This window comes from Leucoraja erinacea, chromosome 4, assembly GCF_028641065.1.
Source record: "Leucoraja erinacea ecotype New England chromosome 4, Leri_hhj_1, whole genome shotgun sequence".
NCBI classification, from domain to species: Eukaryota; Metazoa; Chordata; class Chondrichthyes; order Rajiformes; family Rajidae; genus Leucoraja; species Leucoraja erinaceus.
In genome coordinates this window covers 6,739,445-6,761,170 of record NC_073380.1, presented here as the reverse complement: position 1 = coordinate 6,761,170, position 21,726 = coordinate 6,739,445, and the positions used below count along the sequence as shown (strand labels likewise).

Genomic DNA, 21,726 nt, shown 5'->3' with positions numbered 1-21,726 from the left:
AAAACTCTAAACGTGACTTATCCAACTGCAACACGACCTCCCAACTTCCATACTCAATATCGGGCACAAAATGCTGGAGTAACTCAGCCGGACAGGCAGCATCTCTGGAGAGAAGGAATGGGGTGACGTTTCGGGGCAAGATCCTTCATCCGAAACGTCACCCATTCCTTCTCTCCAGAGATGCTGCCTGTCCCGCTGAGTTACTCCAGCATTTTGTGTCTATAGTCGGTGTAAACCAGCATCTGCAGTTCCTTCCTGCTCAAATAGCAACAATGCAAAAAAGCACTTTGGAGAACGCAGTCACAAATAAGAGATGTGACAATCTCGTTTCAGTCGGTGTCTTGAATCCAAGAACCTATCAGTATCTGAGCAACTTCAGAGGTGCTGCCTAGTTGGAAGTATTCGTAAGCAGTCCACAACCAGGTAGCCGTGCTGAACTACTAACTACCTCTTTGGTGACCCTCAGACTATCCTTGATCGTACTTTGCTGGCCTTGATCTTGCACTAAATTATTCCCTTATCATGTACCTATTCTACACACTGTAAATGGATCGATTGTAATCATGTGTTGTCTTTCTGCTGACTGGTCAGCACGCAACAAAGGCCTTTCACTGTAGCTCTAAACGTGACAATAAACTAAACTGAACTGAACTATTTGTGCAGAAGATGCTGGAGTAACAAAATGGAGACACAAAATGCAGGAGTAACTCAGCGGGACAAGCAGCATCTCTGGATAGAAGGAATGGGTGACGTTAAGAGTCGAACCCCTTCTTCAGACATATTATTGCATATCTTTAACGCTTGCACCATGGTTCTTGGTTCCTTGTGTGCGGCTGCAATATCATGTCATGGGTGGGCTGGGACATTGTGCAGCTGAACTCACACAGATGGATTTTACTGTTCGGTTTGGCCCAGAGTTCAACTTCAAGTTTCCCATCTCATCCATCACTGGTGTGGCTTGTTTCTAGCCCGAAACACAACCTGCTTTGTTCCCATCAGTGCTGTAAATCTTATCCAAACCTTTTGTCACCATTAGCACTGGCGTCTCCGAGCCCCCATTCATCTCCTTTTACTGAACTCTTCCTCCGACAAACGGGATCCCACATCTTCCCATCTCCACCCCTTTCTGCTTTCCGCAGAGACCGTTCCCTCCGCAACTACCTGGTCAACTCTTCCTTTCCCTCCCAAACCACCCCCTCCCCAGGTACCTTCCCCTGCAACTGCTGGAGATGTCCCTTTACCTCCCCCCTCGACTCCGTCAAAGGACCCCGACAGGCTTTTCAGGTGAGGCAGAGGTTCACTTGCACCTCCTCCAACCTCATCTACCGTATCCACCATTTCAGCTCTATGAATGAAAGCTTTATTGTCATTCAGATATACACCTAGACACAGTGCACCTTGAACAAAATTTCGTTGCATTTGACTCTCCAAAATCAGGTAATAGTAAAAAGTGCTAGGTGCGTCCATAAAAATGTCTCATGTGCATGGTTCTGTAAAATAAATATATATAAAAAGTTTTTAAAAAGTGTCGATATTTAAAAAGTTCTAGCCTCGGTTTTGTTGATTGTTCAGTAATCTTATGGCCTGGGGGATGAAGCTGTTGCAGAACCTGGTTGTCCCGCTCTTCATGCTGCGGTACCTCCTCCCAGAGTTAAGCAGTATGAACAGTCCAAATTGTGGGTGTGTGGGGGCTCTGGTAATGCCCTTAGCTCTAATCAGACAGCGCTTGTACCCCCATGTCCATGATGGAAGGAAGAGAAGTCCCAATGATTTTTATCCTATACCGGCGAGACCAAGCGCAGGCTCGGCGATCTTTTCGCTGAACACCTCCGCTCAGTCCGCCTGGACCTACCTGATCTCCCGGTTGCTCAGCACTTCAACTCCCCCTCCCATTCCCAATCTGACCTTTCTGTTCTGGGCCTCCTCCATTGTCAGAGTGAGGCCCAGCGCAAATTGGAGGAACAGCACCTTTGTCCCAGTTTCTCACCTTATAATTCCTTATCTATGTGTCTCCCTCTCCCCTGACATCAGTCTGAAGGGGTCTCGACCCAAACGTCACCCATTCCTTCCCTCCCGAGATGCTGCCTGACCCGCTGAGTTACTCCAGCACTTTGTGCCTAGCTTCAGTTTAAACCAGCATCTGCAGTTCCTGCCTACACTCTTTTAATATACTTTCTAACTTCCCTCGAAATGAAGTCAATGTTCATACCACTGGGGTGTAAACGGCCCAAGCGAAATATGAGGTGCTGTTCCTCCAATTTGCGTTGGGCCTCACTCTGACAATGGAGGAGGCCCAGGACAGAAAGGTCAGATTGGGAATGGGAGTTAAAGTGCTGAGCAATCAGATCAGGTAGGTTACGACGGACTGACGGATGAACCTACAGACCTGTACGTCTTTGGAGTGTGGGAGGAAACTGAAGATCTCGGAGAAACCCCACGCGGGTCACGGGGAGAACGTGCAAACTCTGTACGGACAGCACCCGTAGTCGGGATCGAAGCCGGGGTAAGGCAGCAACACTACCGCTGCGCCACCGTACCTCCCAAACCCTCGAGAAAACCCACACGGACACAGGGAGAACGTACAAACTCCATACAGACCGCACCTGTAGTCAGTGTTTTTTTAATGCTGTCTTGTGTGTGAAGAAAAATGGTGTAATTTACGATATTAATTACACAACAAACAAGTGTGCACATTACGGTTTATAATACTTCTTCACATTACCAGACACAGATATTTCATTGACAAGTAAGAGATTGCCCTTGAATTAACAGCATGGTCAAAGATGTAACAATACCATCCCACACAAACGAAGAAATACATCCCCCAATATTGACATCACACTATCTTCACCAATTGTCAGTCTGCAAAAAACTAATTTAAAAAATATTTTTTTTCTTTTTTAGAAGATTGAATCATGAAGAAAAACATCAAGGAAGATTTTTTTTTTTAAAGTGAACACGGTGGTTCACATCAGCTACCGTTAGCTAATCAGTCTCACTGTGGCACCTTTAACATCTGTCCATAACTATGTACAATCAGAATCATTTTTTTTGTGTTGATTGGATATTGATGCCATGTGAGTTAACTACGCTAGTTATTTTAACACAATAACTTCTTGCCTATAAATTCGAAGGTATCATTAATTGTTTCCCCAACCTAAATTATAAAACCCAAATTATAAAATTATTAGCACCATATTTAGTGTTCATTGTTGGTTGTGGTCGATTTCACCTGCCCATCTCCATTTCATAAAGGCTAAAGATGTTATTGTACACAGATTCTAGTACAAGAGCTTGATATTTTGTTTTGATCATCTTAAGACGTCTCCAGATCATCTGTATGTGGAAAGGGACTTGGGAGTGCCGGTGCAGGATTCCCAACAGGTTAATTTGCAAGTGAGAATCGGTGGTAACCCATACCCTGCACTAAACGCTATTCCCTTTCCCTCGTCATGTATCTAATCTGTACACTGTAAATGGCTCGATGGTAATCATGTATTGTTTATTACACTGACTGGTTAGTACGCAACAAATGCCTTTCCCTGTATCCCGGTACACGTGACAACAAACTAAACTGAGAACTAAGGAAGGCGAATGCAATGCCGGCATTTATTTTGAGAGGGCTAGTGTACAAAAACAGGGATGTAATGCCCGAGGCTTTATAAGGCACTGGTCAGACCGCATTTGGAGTATTGTGAGCAGTTTTGGGCCGCAAATCCGAGGAAGGATGCGCTGGCGTTGGAGAAGGTCCAGAGGACGTTTACAAAAATGATCCCAGGAATGATTGAGTTAACTTGTGGGACAGTCTAGGACCAGAGTGCACAGCCTCGGAATAAAAGGACGTACCTTTAATAAGGAGATGAGGAGGAATTTCTCTAGTCAGAGGGTGGTGAATCTGTGGAACTCATTGCCGCAGACGGCTGTGGAGGCCAAGTCGATGGATATTTTTAAGACGGAGATTGACAGATTCTTGATTACTACGAGTGTCAAGGGTTATGGGGAGAAGGCAGGAGAATGGGGTTGAGAGGGAAAGCTGGATCTGCCATGATTGAATGGCGGAGTAGACTGGATGGACCGAATGGCCTAATTCTGCTCTGATCACTTATGAAGACCAATGTGCCTGGGGCTCGATTGGATCAGGAGACACTCCGTGAGGCTGAGCATGTGGAACGGACGTGGACTGCAGTGGCACGGACCTGGAGATCAACGTCGCTTGAGATCGAGCCAAAGTGCTGGAGTAACTCAGCGGGTCAGGCAGCATCCCTGGAGAAAAAGGATGGGTGACATTTGGAGTCGGGACCCTTCTTCAGACATTAAAAACATCGCCAGGCCAGGCCGACCACTTCAACTCCAAACAAAATGCCGCCGTCAGGACAATGGGCCTTTACGGGTAATTTAAGACTATATCTTCCAACAACTCTGAACTTGAATGATATGAGAAAGCGCCGGAAATGTTTTAACTCCTGTATACTGCCTCTGTAATCTTACTATTCCGACGCTCTTGGACCTACGTATGATTGTGCCTATTTATGGCAAGATTTTTACTGAACTGTATACTGATCCTGATTACGGGTGCTGTCTGTAAGGAGTTTGCACGTTCTCCCCGTGACCTGCGTGGGTTTTCTGTTTCCTCTCACACTACAAAGACGTGCAGGTTTGTTGGCTAATTGGCTTCGGTAAAGATTGTCAATTGTCCCTAGTGTGTGTGGGATCGCACTAGTGTACGGGGTGATCGCTGGTCAGTGCGGACTCGGTGGGCCGAAGGGCCTGCTTCCTCGCAGTGTCTCTAAACTGAACTGAACTATGAGAAAATCATGAGTAGAATAGATAGGTTGACGATCACGATGCATTTTCTGATTTTACTTCAGATTTCTAGTACGTGTGAAATTTTAGTTCGGCTTAGAGATGCAGCGTGGCCCACCGAGTCCGCGCCGACCAGCGATCCCTGTTTCCACACTGTATCTCGAAGCTCAGCTAAACGACTCACAGTAAAAAGTGAAATGTTAAAAAACTATTGTACACCAATTAAAATAAAGCAAGATGCAGCCTTGCAAACACATGACTGGGCTCATAAAGCTGCCGAATACTTTTGAAAGTAATTCTTGGCAGATGTAAATCTTAATAAAAGTCACATGTGCTGTCTTTGTAGTCCAAATTTCATCTGCAAACCCCTGCCGTTTGTTTACGTTTCCCCAGAGGAGTCCTTCTCCTTGAACGAGCCATGACGTCGCTAATTTTTGTCCAGTTCTGGATCAAGATCAACCTCCGTGTTGAACTTCAGATAAAAGAAACCATATACAGCCACAAGTAATACCAGAATGGCCACAACGATAAGAGTCACATCCTAAAAGTCAAGATGAAAAGATAAATGTTAATATACTGAGAAACCAACAAAGAATGTATGATTGTTACTGATGTGATGACAATCCATGCTCTCTTGAAATAAAATCTGTCTAATACACGTCGATATTTTTAGTCATAGGAACAGAATTAGGCCAATTAGACAATCCAGGCTCTCTTGAAATAAAATTTGTTTAATACAAGTCGATATTTTTCATAAGCCATAGGAGCAGAATTAGGCCAATTAGACAATCCAGGCTCTCTTGAAATAAAATTTGTTTAATACAAGTCAATATTTTTCATGTTATAGGGGCAGAATTAGGCTATTCAGCACATCAAGTCTACTCCAGCATTCATTCGTGGCTGATCTACCTCTCCCTCCTAACCCCATTCTCCTGACATCACCCAATAACCCCCATCATCAGTACTAATCAAGAATCTTTCTATCTCTGCCTTAACATATCCACTGACTTGGCCTCCACAGCCCTCTGTGGCAAAGAATTCCACAGATTCATCACCCTCTGACTAACGAAACTCCTCCTCACCACTTTCCTAAAGGTACGTCCTTTAATTCTGAGGCTGTGACCTCTGGTCCTAGACTCTCCCACCAGTGGAAACATCCTCTCCACATCCACTCTATCCAGGCCTTTCACGGTTCAGTAAGTTTCGATGAGGTCCCCCCTCAAACAGAAACTAGCTCAAACCTGGATAGAGTGGATGTGGAGAGGATGTTTCCACTAGTCAGTGGGAGAGTCTAGGACCAGAATTAAAGGATGTTCCTTTAGGAAGTAGATGAGGAGGGATTTTTACTCTAGCACTTTGTGTCCTTTTGTGTATTATACAGCACTTTCAGTTCCTTGTTTCAACATCTTAGAAAAATAATGCATTTTGTTTCTGAACGGTAAGAATTAAATTGTTTACGGTACTTCATTCTCTGAAACTGGCTGTGACAGATTACTTACTCACTGAAACAAATGTGCATATTTCGATATGTTTATTCTGAAAATAACTGCTAGAATAATTTTAGCTCAGGGAATATGAGTGCACCATTTTGGGAACCTATTCCTTGGAGCGCAGGAGGATGAGGGGTGATCTTATAGAGGTGTACAAAATCACGAGAAAAATAGATCGGGTAAACAGGATGTAAACAGATTTCATGTGACATAGAGTTTAATGTCTAACATTATTTCCAACTTTATATCATTGTGAAAGCAATTTACTCTCAAAGAAATTTGTTTTACATAACCTGGGAAAAAAAACTGAGCTTCCTCCAGTGTCAGAGTGAGGCTGTCACAGGGCAGCACAGTGGGGGCAGCGGTAGAGTTGCTGCCTTACAGCGCCGGAGACCTGGGTTCGATCCCGACTACGTGCTGTCTGTACGGAGTTTGTACGTTCTCCCCGTGACCTGCGTGGGTTTTCTCCACGATTTTCAGATTCCTCCCACATTCCAAAGACACACATGTTTGTAGTTTCATTGGCTTGGTATAAATGCAAATTGTCCCTAGTGTGTGTGGGATAGTGTTAGTGTGCGGGGATCGTGGTGGGCACGGGCTCGGTGGGCCGAAGGGCCTGTTTCCGCCCTGTATCTCAAAACTTTAAAAAAACATAACTAAACATTGTTATATGTATTTTATCCTGTAATATATATTTTTTTAAAGTACAGTATTAGTTAATTAATTTACATAAACTAAACAATGTTTTACTGCTGGAATGTTTACATCCATTAATGGATGGTTTATCTGTTAGAACATCTGCAGACTGCGTAGGTTTTTTTGCACTAATCGCTACATTGGAACATCTCAAGAGGCTGGGACTGTGCAAGAGAGCTTCCATTTGTTTTCCTTTAGCCAGCCACAGCTGTGCTCCCAGCCCCATCTGGCCACAGAGCTACTAATCTTTACAGGATGTCATAAACAAGTGACACACATAACTGCAAGTACCATCTGCTGGGCCCAGTGGACAACAGGAGTGTTTGAAGTAACCACGGCTATTTAGAAGTGATACAGCGTGGAAACAGGCCCTTCGGCCCCACTTGCCCATCCACGCCGGCCAACAAGTCCCATCTACACTCGTCCCACCTGCCTGCGTTTGGTCCATATCCCTCCAAACCTGTCCAATCCATTTACTTGTCTGGTTCTTAGAATAAAGGGGAGGTCATTTAAGACTGAGGTGAGAAAAAAAACGTTTTCGCCCAGAGAGTTGTGAATTTATGGAATTCCCTGCCACAGAGGGCAGTGGAGGCCAAATCACTGGATGGATTTAAGAGAGAGTTAGATAGAGCTCTAAGGGCTAGTGGAGTCAAGGGATATGGGGAGAAGGCAGGCACGGGTTATTGATTGGGGCCGATCAGCCATGATCACAATGAATGGTGGTGCTGGCTCGAAGGGCCGAATGGCCTCCTCCTGCACCAATTTTCTATGTTTCTATATTTCTATGTTTAAATGTTGGGATAGTCCCTGCCTCAACAACTTCCACCAACAGCCCTTTCTATACACCCATCACCCTTTGTGTGAAAAAGTTACCCCTCAGATTCCTATTTAATCTTTTCCCCTTCACCTTGAACATGTCCTCTGGTCCTCGAAACACCTACTCTGGGCAAGAGACTCTGGGCGTCTACCCGATCTATTCCTCTCATGATTTTGTACACCTCTATAAGATCACCCCTCACCCTCCTGCGCTCCAGGGAATAGAGGCCCAGCCTACTAAACCTCTCCCTATAGCTCACACCCTCTAGTCCTGGCAACATCGTTGTAAATCTTCTCTGAATCATTGATTCACCTACTCTGGGCATTTGTAGATCGTTGGGCTGGACTAAGACAAACTCAAGTGCAACAGGTAGAGCAAAGGGGAAGATACAGAGTGCGGAATATAGTTCTCAGCATTCTTGATTTCTTTTTAACCACGTAGGAAAGGCTTTCTAAGATTGCTGCTTTTACTTTGGACCAGACTTTAGAGATACAGCGCAGAAACAGGGCCTTCGGCCCACCGAGTCCACACCAACCAGCGATCCCCATACACTAACACTATCCTACACACACTAGCGGCAAATTACAATTAACCTACAAATCTGAGTCTGAAGAAGGATCTCGACCTGAAATGTCATAACAAGTGACTCGGCCTCCACAGCATAGCACAGATTCACCACCCTCTGATTGAAGAAATTCCCCCTCATCTCCTTCCGAAAAAAACATCCTTTAATTCTAAGGCTATGATCTCTGGTCCTTGACATCCTCTCCATATCCACTCTATCCAGGCCATTCTTTGCGATCCAATTTTTTTCCACTATTGGAGACCTCACGTTGGCGATATGCAGAGTACTGTCCTGCCGATATGCAGAGTACTGGCCTGCCGACTACAAATCCAGAAGGTTATGGAAACATTCTCTCCACATCCACTCTATCCAGGACATTCTTTGCGATCCAATTTTCTTTCATGTGATAAGAGCAGAATTAGGCCATTCAGCCCATCGAGTCTACTCTGCCATTCAATCATGGCTGGTCTATCTCTCCCTCCTAAACCCATACTCCTGCCTTCCCCGGGTTCTTCACGAGCAACATTGCAGAGTCATCTGAATTAAATTCCATGCGTCATGTTATTACTCTTTTATATATGTAGGAGCCATTTATGTTTAGGCTAGCTACTGTTGGCATATTATATTATTTTGTCTAGATATATCTTGCAGTATTATTTTTGGGCACAAGGGGGCGGTCCATAGACAATAGGTGCAGGAGTAGGCCATTCGGCCCTTCGAGCCAGCACCACCATTCTATGTGATCATGGCCGATCAGCCCCAATCAGTACCCCTTTCCTGCCCTTTTCCCCATATCCTCTTTAAGAGCCCTATCCAGCTCTCTCTTGAAAGCATCCAGAGAACCTGCCTCCCTCTGAGGCAGAGAATTCCACAGACTCGCCACTCTCTGTGAGAAAAAGAGTTTCCTCGTCTCCGTTCTAAATGGCTTACTCCTTATTCTTAAACTGTAGCCCCTGGTTCTGGACTCCCACAACATCGGGAACATGTTTCCTGCCTCCAGCGTGTCGAAACCCTTAATAATCTTATATGTTGCAATAAGATTCCCTCTCATCCTTCTAAACTCCAGAGTGTACAAGCCCAGCTGCTTCATTCTCTCAGCATATGACAGTCCCGCCATCCCAGGAATTAACCTTGTTAACCTACGCTGCACTCCCTCAATAGCAAGAATGTCCTTCCTCAAATTAGGGGACCAAAACTGTACACAATACTCCACGTCATTAGATGCACAGAGTGGGGTATATATGGGCATAGGGGACAGGAAGTTGTAGGCACAGAGAGAGGGAGGGCATACAGTTCTCAGCAGACCAAGGACAGAGCAGCCAGCTACAGCTTGCATCCAGAATAAGGAAAACACGGTTTGTTCATCTCTTTGTTCGTACAACTACTTCAATAAACAACCAACTGGAAGTAACGCCTGGAAGATCTGTTCTATCTGGTCTGCATAAGATCACTCCTACATACCTGCGTAGTAATGGCAACGGAAAAGAGGACACTGGTAAAGTCGGAAATTTGCCATGACAACTTTGTTTTTTCACTTTGACCCATTTTTGCACCATCTCTCCTCCCTGGCATAACAGAAACTGCGGTGGTGCTGATTTCAGCCACGATGACGGTCCTTGTGCACGATTTGACAGCACTGAGCCATTCACATCTCATTTTCCCTCCGGAAGCAAAGAAAATACCAGCCTGGTGCCCCTGTGATACTCTTAACAAAACTGACAAAATGCACACCTGCTTGGTTGAGCATTTTAGATATGATTATAAAATGAAACTCAATTCAATTACACTGTATCTCAAGACCGTGAGCTTAAAGTAGGAACATAGCTCAGTGTCACTAAGAATTTATTTCTCCCTCCACCAGCATTAAATTAATTTATTTTACTTTATTTGCACCATATGCTGTATAGCTTTGCAAAAAGAGAGACTGCAGCTAGTTTCAAACTTCTCTTGCTCACCACAAAAATATTCAAATCAAATTTGCTGCTTTTCTTTTATTGTATTCTTGCAATCGGCTTAAGATAGAGACATGGAGTGATACAGTGTGGAAACAGGCCCTTCGGCCCAACTTGCCCACACCGGCCAACATGTCCCAGCTACACCAGTCCCACCTGCTTGCGTTTGGTCCATATCCCTCCAAACCTGTCCTATCCATGTACCTGTCTAACTGCTTCTTAAACGTTGGGATAGTCCCAGCCTCAACTGGCAGCTTGCTCCATACACCCTCCAACGCTACCAGTTACGGCTGTGATTTTTGGCCATCTTATTCAGTCCCCCTCCGCTCATCAGGTGGAGGATTCTTCCCATCAATGTAAAATAAGTGTTATTAGTGTTTAAAAAATGTTGAGAATCTCTCCCCTGTCAATCACGCCATGAAGGCCACGCCCCTTCCGGTGAGTGCGGGGAGGGATTATAAAACCCGGAAGTGTGGGTGTGGCTCAGTCTCTGCAAGATGGGGGAGGGAGAGGTCACGACTCTGTCTGAGCTGTGAATCAACTGAACAGACTGAATGTCTACAGAACTGTGAGTGTGGTGTTTATGTGGGGGTTTATGGTGGTTTCACCCTGCTTGAAATGGTGTGAAACTGGATTTGAATGTGGCGGCCTTGCACCATGCGTGAAATGGTATGAAACGGCTTTTGAATTTGGTGGCCTTGCACCCTGGTTGAAGTGGTATGAAACTACACTTGCATTTGGTGGCCTTGCACCCTGCTTGAAATGGCATGAAACTACACTTGCATTTGGTGGCCTTGCATTCTGCTTCAAATGGCATGAAACTGCACTTGAATTTGGTGGCCTTGCACCCTGCTTAAAGTGGTATGAAACTGCACTTGAGATTGGTGGCCTTGCACCCTGTTTGAAGTGGTAAGAAACTGCACTTGAATTTGGCGGCCTTGCACCCTGCTTGAAATGGAATTTCAAAGAATAGCTGTGAGTCAACTGCCAGCCCATCAGCCGTGAGTGAGCTGCCAGCACTTCTGGCTTGAGGGACTGACCTGCCACCCCAAGAATCCATTTGGCCCACAATGTCCATACTAGCCCACAACACCCATACTAGCGCTCCAGAAAGCCTCTCCCCCCCCCCCACCCCCACTGGCCACCAATATTGGAATTGGTGGAGAGGTGGAATATTGCGTTGGACCCAACAGGTCCCACTTAGTCTAGTATAATCTATCTATATATTAAAACTCTGTGTGTGTGCGTGGGCGTGTGTGCGCCATTGTACCATTGAGCAATTTAATCAGGCTATTGTACTTCGGAGTCACGTGAGTGACTACGTGAAGAACCCGTCCAGCACGCATGCGCGACATGAGCGTTCACGCAGTGCAACGGCGACGAACAGGAGTACGGGCGCTCCCGCTACAAGCTTGAAGGAATGAACCGTTAGGTAAGTACTTACCCACAGGTTCAAACGCACAACTTTGCTCCTCTTTGTGCACCAGGGGAAACTGGAGCAAAGCAGAACAGAGGGAAACCGACCCCGTTCGACTCCAGGGAAGGAGCGTTCCGTCAGTGGAGGGGGCGAGACGCAGCGCCTGGACCGCACACGCTGCGGTCCACAGTCAGGGTACTGAGCCGATGCCCAGTCCGCTAAGAGCTGTCTGACCAACAGCAGCGGACTGGAGGGAAACTAGAAAACCGGCCGGTAATCCCTGCAACTCCGACAAGGAGACTCGCCGCCCGAGAACGACAGAAACGCTGCCCGAGAACGGCAGGCAGCCTCTTGAGCAAAGTTGGCAACCAAACCTCGTGCTGGAGACAGACACGGAAGATGGAATCGGCACTTCAAACTACCGCCCGAGAGCGAGTAAGTGTCTGTTTTCCAAGCCTAGAGAAAGGTCATGGTGTAAAAAACTCTAGCGAGACTTGCCTCGGGAGCTGGGGCAAGCTCGCCAAGGGAGCATAACACTCCCACTCCAGTGCACTAACAGCACTGGCCATCTCCCTCATCAGAGGAGATCGATGGCGACCAGGGCTGGGCTGGCCAAGAAGAGGGGTCACTGGCTGAACAACATCGGGAGTATGCTTGAGGTACAGGACCAGGAAGAGCTGCTGGGTGTGAGATACCGCTATGTGGCTACACCACGAGCGAGATGGCCGTTTCAGTCTAAACTGACGGCCAGCTTACTACCTGTCTTTCAAAAAAACCTCTCCAAGACAGGTAGTCATGAGGTGTTGGATTTTATCACGCCTCCTCAAAATTGCATTTACTCAAAGTGCCTACAATTATTGGGGGTACATTGAGCAGGGCATTTAAAAACACAAATATCTTAAATTGAATTTGATACCCCTGACGTCGGCTATCATTTTCGCATGCTCATTCCAGAGGGGCAGGGTAGTATGGCAAAACACCTGACCCTACTGTTCAACACAGTATACGACCGCAACCTCTGGATGGAAGTCATAAAACCTGCCCTCAACCTAAAAAATTCACAGGACTGAGAATGCCGACCTCACAACCACAGATCCTGCTATCTGGCAAAGTTATCAAGCCTAAAAATTGGACAAAGTATCCAAGATATTCGGCATCATGAGGGCAGGGCCTGGAATGAGCAAACCACACAAAACCAGACAGCAGTACCTCCACGCATCCACCAGTAGGCGTCTACTTAATGGTACTGGTGAAAGCGCGGGGCCTGCATGCCAGTCCCCGTAAGCCTTTTCAGGCCAAGGCCCAGAGCGGGCCCCATGGAAAATGCGCCACCCCCCAACAACACCATCCGGACAGACGAGGAACCAGAAACCGAATAAATGAACACACCACTAAACAACAGTGGAGGCAGGCGAGTATGGTTCCTACCATCACATAAAAGGTGAAGGGTTTGTGCTAACAGGGGGGGAATCTCACCTGGGTTTGGAAGCATGAAGAACTATCACACTTGGTAGTTATATACCAAAAGTATTCAAGGATAAAAATTGAATGAAGAAACTTGCCACCAGTTCAGCATGCACCCCAAAGGGGTTTACCCTCCCACTAAAAAAGAATATGAGGGACTAGCAGAACTGGAGGAGATATACAAAGGGGTCATCAAGAAGTCTAATATGAACCTTTGGTACCAAAAAACCCAAATATGGTGAATGTCGCACCATCATTGACTTAACCATTTGAATATTTTCACCAGGTATACACACTTTAATGGAAAACTTGTAACTGCTAACCGTGGATATCCTAGGATACTTTATGGTAGACATCGACTTAAAAGATGCATACTATTCAGTACCCATTCATAAAAGATCTTCGGAGATACTACAATTTACCTGGATGGGGTAACTATGGCAGTATAAATTATTGACAATGGCTAAATATGAGCCAAAGATTTTCCAAGATATTCAAACCAGCCCTGTCACTATTAAGGAGCATATCGTCATGGCATGTCTCAATGATATTAACGACAGACAAAACCATGGAAATAGCTAAATCAGCAGCAATAGCTACTAAAACTTATTTAGCCTGGGCTCTGTCATACAATCCAGATAAATCTACGTTGACACCATCCACAACTATGGACTAACTGGTATTCAATTAACTCTATCCACTTGCCTATAACATTGCCAAAAGGAGAGTCAGCGTACTGGCACAAGCTGTAACAAATCAATGGTAACAATCAACCAACCATTCAACAAAGTGGCAAGAGTAATTGGGAATTAGTAGCAGCATTACCAGCTACTTAACTTGGACCTTTCCATTAGAGCTAAGGTGCTAGTGTTTAAACAAAATAACCCATACCCAGAACATGGTGGCAAATGGACTAATCTGGAGTCGTCATCACTACAGACACTGGACATAAAACCTAGTTGGAAATATTGAGTGCGTTCTATGGGTAAAAGCATATTGTTCAATAGTGCACCATTTTGCATGTTCGTTTATAAATTGACAACATCACAGCGGTGGCATATACCAAACCACATGGGCGGAACAAAATCGATATCATGTGACAATTTATTTAACAATTGGTAATGGTATGTCGTCAAACATATTTGACCATCAGCAACTTACCTACCAGGTGAGCTAAATACTGTAACGGACATATTAAACCAAAGTATTTGCTGAAATTACAAAGCAATATGGAACACCAGATATCGATTTCCTTGTATTCCAATTGAATCACCACGTACCGATGTATATCGCATGGAACCAGACCTTGAGGCAGCGGCAATGGATACATTCCCGCTGAACTGGGGGGGGGATCTAATCTCCATGTTCTCCCCTTTTCTACCCCATCAGTCAGGTACTACGGCCTCATCAGTCGGGTACTACGCAAAATACAGATGGACTCTACTTCAGGTATTTTGATAGTACCCGACTAACCTACACAGCCATGGTTCCCAGTGGTCCTCGACATGGTCATTAAAAACCCCAATGACTTTTCCCAGTAGCCCAGACTTATTAACTCACCCAGTATCAGGCATAAGCCACCCATGCCACGATAAATTAAACTACTGGGTTGCAGATTTTGAAAAGACCACTACTGGGACTGGGTTGCAGAATTGGAAAGACCACTGCTGGGCCTGGATTTGTCAGACAGCACTATCAACACGATGACAGCATCCCATTGCATATCCACAAGGGAACTATACTTGGCGAACATCAAGAAGTGGGAAGATACTGTTCAAATACAGGAACTACGTATTCAACTACAACAAAACCTGTACTGGAGTTCCTGGCAGGTCTTCACCACAATGAAAGACTCAGCTACAGTGCCATCAATACAGCCAGAAGTGCTCTGTCAGCCTACTTAACTCAGGCACCAGGACAACAGGCCATAGGGTATCACCCGCTGGTGATCAAACTCAGGAGAGGCATATTCAACTCTAATCCCCCAGACCTAGGTACACCCAAATCTGGGATGTCAGTGTGGTCCTGACGTACCTTAGGGGATGGTCACCAGCCAGGTCCCTCACCCTGGAACAGCCTACCCTGAAGACGGTCATGTCTCAGCACAAAGAGTCCAGTTCCTCCATCTACTACGATTGGACAATATGGTTATAACACCAGACCGTGTCACATTTACCATTCAGGGGCTGGTCAAACAGAGCAGACCAGGAACATCAGGTCTGGTCATGGAATTCCGAGCATACCCACCTGAACCACGGTTATGTGTCATGACCCACATTGAATTACATCGACACAATAAGAAATCCCCGAGGGAGAGAAAAAGCCTTACGGGTCAGCCACAAGAAACCTCATGGTCGGGTGACGAGCCAAACTATCTCAAGTGGCTCAAGCAGGTACTGGGAGCTGCTGGAGTAAATACTAACGTGTATAAATCTTACTCCACCAGGGCAGCATCCACATCAGTGACTAAGAGGATGGACGTGCCTATGGACCACATCCTGGCTACAGCGGGGTGGTTTAGAGAGTATACGTTCCAAACCTTTTATAACAAGCCCCTGGCAGAACCTATATCGTTTGCAGAAAAAGTATTAGAATCTGCAAATATATAATTTAAGCCCGGGGGAGCATTTTGGTCTTGTTATTGTTAATAACACCATTATTGTTTTACAAACAGATTCATGGTTGATTACGATAACATACTTCCTCCCTCGAATGACTTCGGCAGCGAGTGAAGTATGAACTGTTACACAGTTTGAAATCACAGAGCTTTAAAATCTTCACGTAGTCACTCATGTGACTCCGAAGTAAAATAGTAAGAATAAACGAGAACTTACCAGTTCAAAATTTGATCTGTATTTTATGAGGAGTTACGATGAGGGATTACGTGCCCTCCGCTCCCACTCTCAATTATAGAGATCAACTGGTATTTAAGTTCTCCTTTTCTTTACTATGTTTATTTCAATTATTGTGTCTTCTGTGATTCTACACCGCTGCTTTGAAGTATGTCGCGCATGCGTGCTGGACAGGTTCGTCACGTAATCCCTCATCGTAACTCCTCATAAAATACAGATCAAACTTCAAACTGGTAAGTTCTCGTTTAGTCGTACTATTAAACACTACAACCTCCAAATAAGCTCTGAACTATATTAACTTGGGGACATTGATTTTGTATTTGCACTATTATTGTTTGTTTGGTTTAGATATGCAATCTGCTCATTCTGAAGCCTTCAAATCTGCATTCTTCAGATAATGAATTCGTTAATCTATTTGCTGCCTGAGAAGCTGCAGCAAGTGACAAGTTCACTGTTTTAGTGCAGATGCATATGACAAGCATTGTTAACTTGTTCTTCAAAATGGTAACGTGAGACATTTTGCACTTTCTGACAGGGTATCTGGGATTTAGGATGTCACCCAGTGTGCAGCGCTATTTGATACTGTTCAGGGGGATTGGCCTAGGGTTGATACTGAGTTCTCGGGGGAGATGGCAGAGCGGTAGATTTGCTGCTTCACACCGCCAGAGATCCTCAGTTCGATTCCGACTAGGGGTTCTGTCTGTACGTAGTTTGTATGTTCTCCCCGAGACCGCGTGGGTTTTCTCCGGATGCTCCGGTTTCCTCCCACTCTCCAAAGACGTACAGGTTTGTAGGTTAATTGGCCTCTGTAAATTGTCCCTAATGTGTAGGAGCGAACTCGTGGATGGGTGATCGCTGGTCGGAGCGGACTCGATGGGACGAAGGGCCTGTTTCCACACTGTATCTCGATTTGGTGAATTATTTCCCCAGATTTTGAATAAAATTGTTCACAAAACATCAAAAAAATTAAAAATCAAACTGCTGCATGAGTCACAGTGCCAATCACAATGGATCTCATTTACACACGATATCACAATGGAACCGATCTCTCCCCCTCTCTCCCCCTCCCTTCCACCCCCGTGCCTTTCCCCCACTCTCTCTCTCCCACTCTCTCTCTCCCCCTCTTTCTCTCTCTCTCTCTCCCCCCTTCCCTCCCCTCCACCCCTTTCTCTCTCTCTCCCTTTCTTCCCCTCCCCTCCCCCTCTCCCCTCTCCCCCCTTCCCCCCCCCCCTTTCCCCCTCCCTCCCCCTATCACCCCCTTCCTCCTACCCCCTCTCCTCCTTCACCCCCCCCGCTCTCCTCCCCCCCCCCCCCCCATCCCCCTCTCTCCCGTCCCCCTCCCCTCCCCACTCTCACCCCATCTCCCCTCCCCGTCTGCCTCTCCCCTCTTCCCCCACCACCCCCCCAACATCCACCCACCGTCTCCTCCTCCCCTCCACTCCCCTCTCCCTCCCGTTTATACGTCCCCCTTGCCCTTCTGTCTCTGCCCCTCTCTCTCTGTCTCTCCCCATTCTCTCTCTGCCCTCACTCTCTACCCACCTCCACTTCTAGACGCGCCTACGAGTTGGGGGTTATGCGTCAGTGGATAGGGCAGTTATGGGGTAAAAGGAGCAAATTAATAATATTAATATAATATAAAGCGGGGCAGTTAGCGTGTGTGTGGGGTGGTAGTTAGAGCGTGTGATGCCACATGCCGCCCCCCCCCCCCCCCCCCCCCCCCACACATCCGCATGTTGGAGGAACAGACCCAACGGGTCTGCACTTGGTCTAGTATATATATATATATATACAAACACTGAACTCTTTTCTCGTTGATTATATTGTTTACAGTGTTCTATGTTTACATATTCTGTTGTGCTGCAGCAAGTAAGAATTTCATTGTCCTATCTGGGACATATGACAATAAAACACTCTTGGCTCTTTTCTCCCTCCACCTTCATCTATTTTGGGCTGAAATGTCACCTATCTATTCCCAACCAGATGCTGCCTGACCCGTCGAGCTACTCCAGCTCGTGTTTTGCTCAAGATGACAGCATCTGCAGTTCCTTGTGTGTCCATTTTACTAATGTACACAAGACCCGAAATTGACTCAACCCAAAACATCACCCGTTCCTTCTCTCCCAGAGATGCTGCCTGACCCGCAGAGTTTTACTCCAGCTTTTTGTATCTATCTTCAAGTTCCTTCCTGCACAATTGATCATATTCATCGAGAGAATGACAACAATATCAATAATATATGTAAAAAAACGAAAAAACTTTAATAGGGATATTTTAAAACGTGTCATTGTTGGAAAAAAATATGGCCTAGCGGTTATTCTTTCAGTAACGTTCTCGTTTCGGAGAAGCAATAATTAGAAAATTATTTTAAATTTGTCACATGCTTGGAATTATATAAAAGCACATAAACTACACAAATAATGTTATATGCCCACCACAAATCAGAATGTAGTAGATTAGTTAGTATTAATTTTTTTTTTAAGAGTTGATTTTGATGCACAACCATACCTAAAAGGAGTTAATTTGAGATGCTCCAACTCTGCATCTTTTTAGTCCAGATCAAACCTTAATCCTAAAGATGAAAGGATTCAAGATGAAGGATGAAATGCTTTAACTTCATGTACCCAGTTCATTGCACAGGTAACCCTCAGTTTCTAACGGAGATCAAGGCACTTCACAACAGTCAAAAACCTTTTCCCCACTGCATGGAAAAATAAAATACTAAGTTCATAAATTATAGAAGCAGAATTAGGTCATTTAGCCCATCAGGTCTACTCTGCCATTCAATCATACCTGATCTATCTTTTCCTCTCAACTCCATTCTCTCCATAACCCCAGACACCCGTACTAATCAGGAATGATCTGCTCCTCAAAAATACCCAATGACTTTTAAAATCGCGGATCAAGCCTCAGGTGAACGACCATGTTCTGCAAGGGGTAATGGACCAAGAAGGGTGCCACGGTGACACTCAATGTAAGCACGGTTAGCTTACCAGCTAACGTAGAGTAGCTGCCTCACGGCGCCAGGGACCCTGATTACGGATGCTGTCTGTACGGAATTTGTACGTTCTCCCTGTGGGTTTTCTCCGGGATCTCCGGTTTCCTCCCGCACTCCAAAGACGTGCAGGTTTGTAGGTTAATTGTCTTCAGTGGAATTGTAAATTGTCCCCAGTGTGTGTAGGATAGTGTCAGTGTACAGGGTGATCGCTGGTCGGCACGGACCCGGTGGGCCGAAGGGCCTGTTTCTGCGGTGTATCTCTAAAGTCCAAAGTCTAAATGCTTTTATTTGCTAAAAAACTAATGGTTGTATGTAGAAAGTGCAAAACAGTACATTAAATTCGATACTTAAGAAGGAACTGCAGATGCTGGAAAATCGAATGTAGACAAAAATGCTGGAGAAACTCAGCGGCTGCGGCAGCATCTATGGAGCGAAGAAGGGTTTTGGCCCAAAGCGTTGCCTATTTCCTTCGCTCCAGAGATGCTGCCGCACCCGCTGAGTTTCTCCAGCATTTTTGTCTACGTTAAATTTGATAGCTAGCTAAAGGTCCCAGAGAAACATTCTTCTATCTATTCTGTTTATAGCTTTGCCTTGACTGCCTCAAATAATATGTTTTGGTTTCAGCCCTGCAGAAATACTTAGCTGCTCACATCCACACAGATTGTTAAATATTGCAGTCAATATTTGGGTCAGATAGACACAAAAAGCTGGCGTAACTCAGCAGGACAGGCAGCATCTCTGGAGAGAAGGAATTGGTGACGTTTCGGGTCGAGATCCTTCTTCAGGTTTATTACTTCTCTCCAGAGATGCTGCATGTCCTGCTGAGTTACTCCAGCTTTTTGTGTCTATCTTCGGTTTAAACCAGCATCTGCAGTTCCTTCCCATCCTACACATTCCTAAATATTTGGGTCAGTTGGAAAAAGATACCTAAATTTAAAGTAAATGAAATGTATCAACAAAAAAAAAACCCACACACACCTTTATTCCTGGTGCTGTTTTCTTTGCTTCTGCTTTTAATCTTGTAGCTTTTAAAACTGATTTGGTTTTCTTGTAATCTTGCTTACCTGAAGACAAGACAAAAAAATTGTGAGTAATATGCATTATCTCCACATCAAGTTTTTTAAGCACCCCTTTTTCAATATAATTAGTAAATCGGGACACATACTATCAAATGAAAATTGGATCACTGTTAGAGTGGTAGAGTTGCTGCCTTACAGTGCCACAGACCCGGGTTCGATCCCGACTATAGGCACTGCATGTATGGAGTTTATACGTTCTCCCTGTGGGTTTTCTTCCGTGATCTTCGGTTTCCTCCCACACCCCAAAGACCTGCAGGTTTGTAGGTTAATTGGCTTGGTGTTCATGTAAAATTGTCCCTCGTGTGTGTAGGATAGTGTTAGTGTGCAAGGATCGCTCATCGTCGCGAGCTCGGTGGCACGCAGGGCCTGTTTCCGTGCTGCATCTCTAAACTAAACTAAATATTCTGGAGAAGAAATTGGTCATTGGTCAATTGAACTAAACTGATAACATTTGCGCTTTGTGATTAAAATCGGCGTCCAAAATCCTAGGTTCGATCCTGATGATGGGTGGTGTCTGTGCGGAGTTTGCACGTTCTCCCTGTGACCTGTGTGGGTTTCCTCCGGGTGCTCCGGTTTCCACCCACATCTCAATGACGTACAGGTCTGTAGGTTAAAGGCCTGTCCCACTATACGAGTTTACCCAAGAGCTCTCCCCAGTTTAAAAAAAAATTAAACTCGTGGTAAGTACGTAGAATGTACGTAGCGGGTACGTCGGAGCTCGGGACGTCTCTTAGCGGCTCGTAACGCAAACGGCAGGTACTCGGGAAACGCGGTAACTCGTGAAGCTTTTTCAACATGATGAAAAATGTCCACGAGAGCCCCGAGTACCTACGAGCGGCTATTCAGATTCAGATTCAGATTCAACTTTAGTGTCATTGTGCAGTGTATAGTACAGAGACAACGAAATGCAGTTAGCATCTCCCTAGAAGAGCAACATAGAATATGAGCAATAAATAAATATATTTATGTGCATACAGTCATAGTATGTCATAGTATAGCATTGGCAGTCACCGAAGTATATTTACGTGCATACAGTCATAGTATTTTTTTTTCCCACCCTCTGCAGTGCTGGGAGGAGCAGTCCATGGGGGGGGGGGCAGGGGACAATTACAGATGGACCTTCTTCAGAATGGTGTCCGACCAGAGTTTGAACCGTCGGGTTCGAAAGGGGAAACTCGGGAGAACTTTTGAATTACCTTGTACAGTGGGACAGGCCCTTTAATTGGCTTGGTATAAATGTAAACTGCCCCTAGTGTGTAGGTCAGATCTAGTGCACAGGTGATCGCTGGTCGGCACGAAGTCGGTGGTCAGGATCGAACATGGGTGTCTGCCGCTGTAAAGCAGCAACTCTACCGCTGCGCCACCGAGCTGCACAAGTTCCATATGTCTGCACAATATCATTATTCTTTTAGGCGTTCTCTTCTTACATCCTTCGTTATAGATTCCAGCACTTTCCCTCCTATCACTAATGTTGGGCTAACAGGTCTTAGCTCTCTTTATTCTCCCTCCCTTCTTTCATCAATAGCGGAGTTACATTTACTAATCTCAGTCCAAAGAAAACAATTTGAACATCTTAAGTCACTTTGGAAGATGATA

General features: G+C 45.4%; 1 protein-coding gene across 2 annotated transcripts in view; it reads right to left on the bottom strand.

Moving 5' to 3' along the window:
* Positions 1–2,682: 2,682 nt before the first annotated feature.
* triqk (triple QxxK/R motif containing) overlaps positions 2,683–21,726 on the bottom strand; it is a 59,192-nt gene continuing 40,148 nt past the window's right edge. For both annotated transcript variants that reach the window (XM_055633600.1, XM_055633601.1), the window contains exons 3-4: positions 20,030–20,115; positions 2,683–5,344 (exon numbers count right to left, since the gene is read on the bottom strand). In XM_055633600.1, coding sequence (XP_055489575.1) covers positions 5,231–5,344; positions 20,030–20,115 — 200 coding nt within the window. In that variant the 3' untranslated portion in view covers positions 2,683–5,230. The remainder of the gene's footprint in view (positions 5,345–20,029; positions 20,116–21,726) is intronic.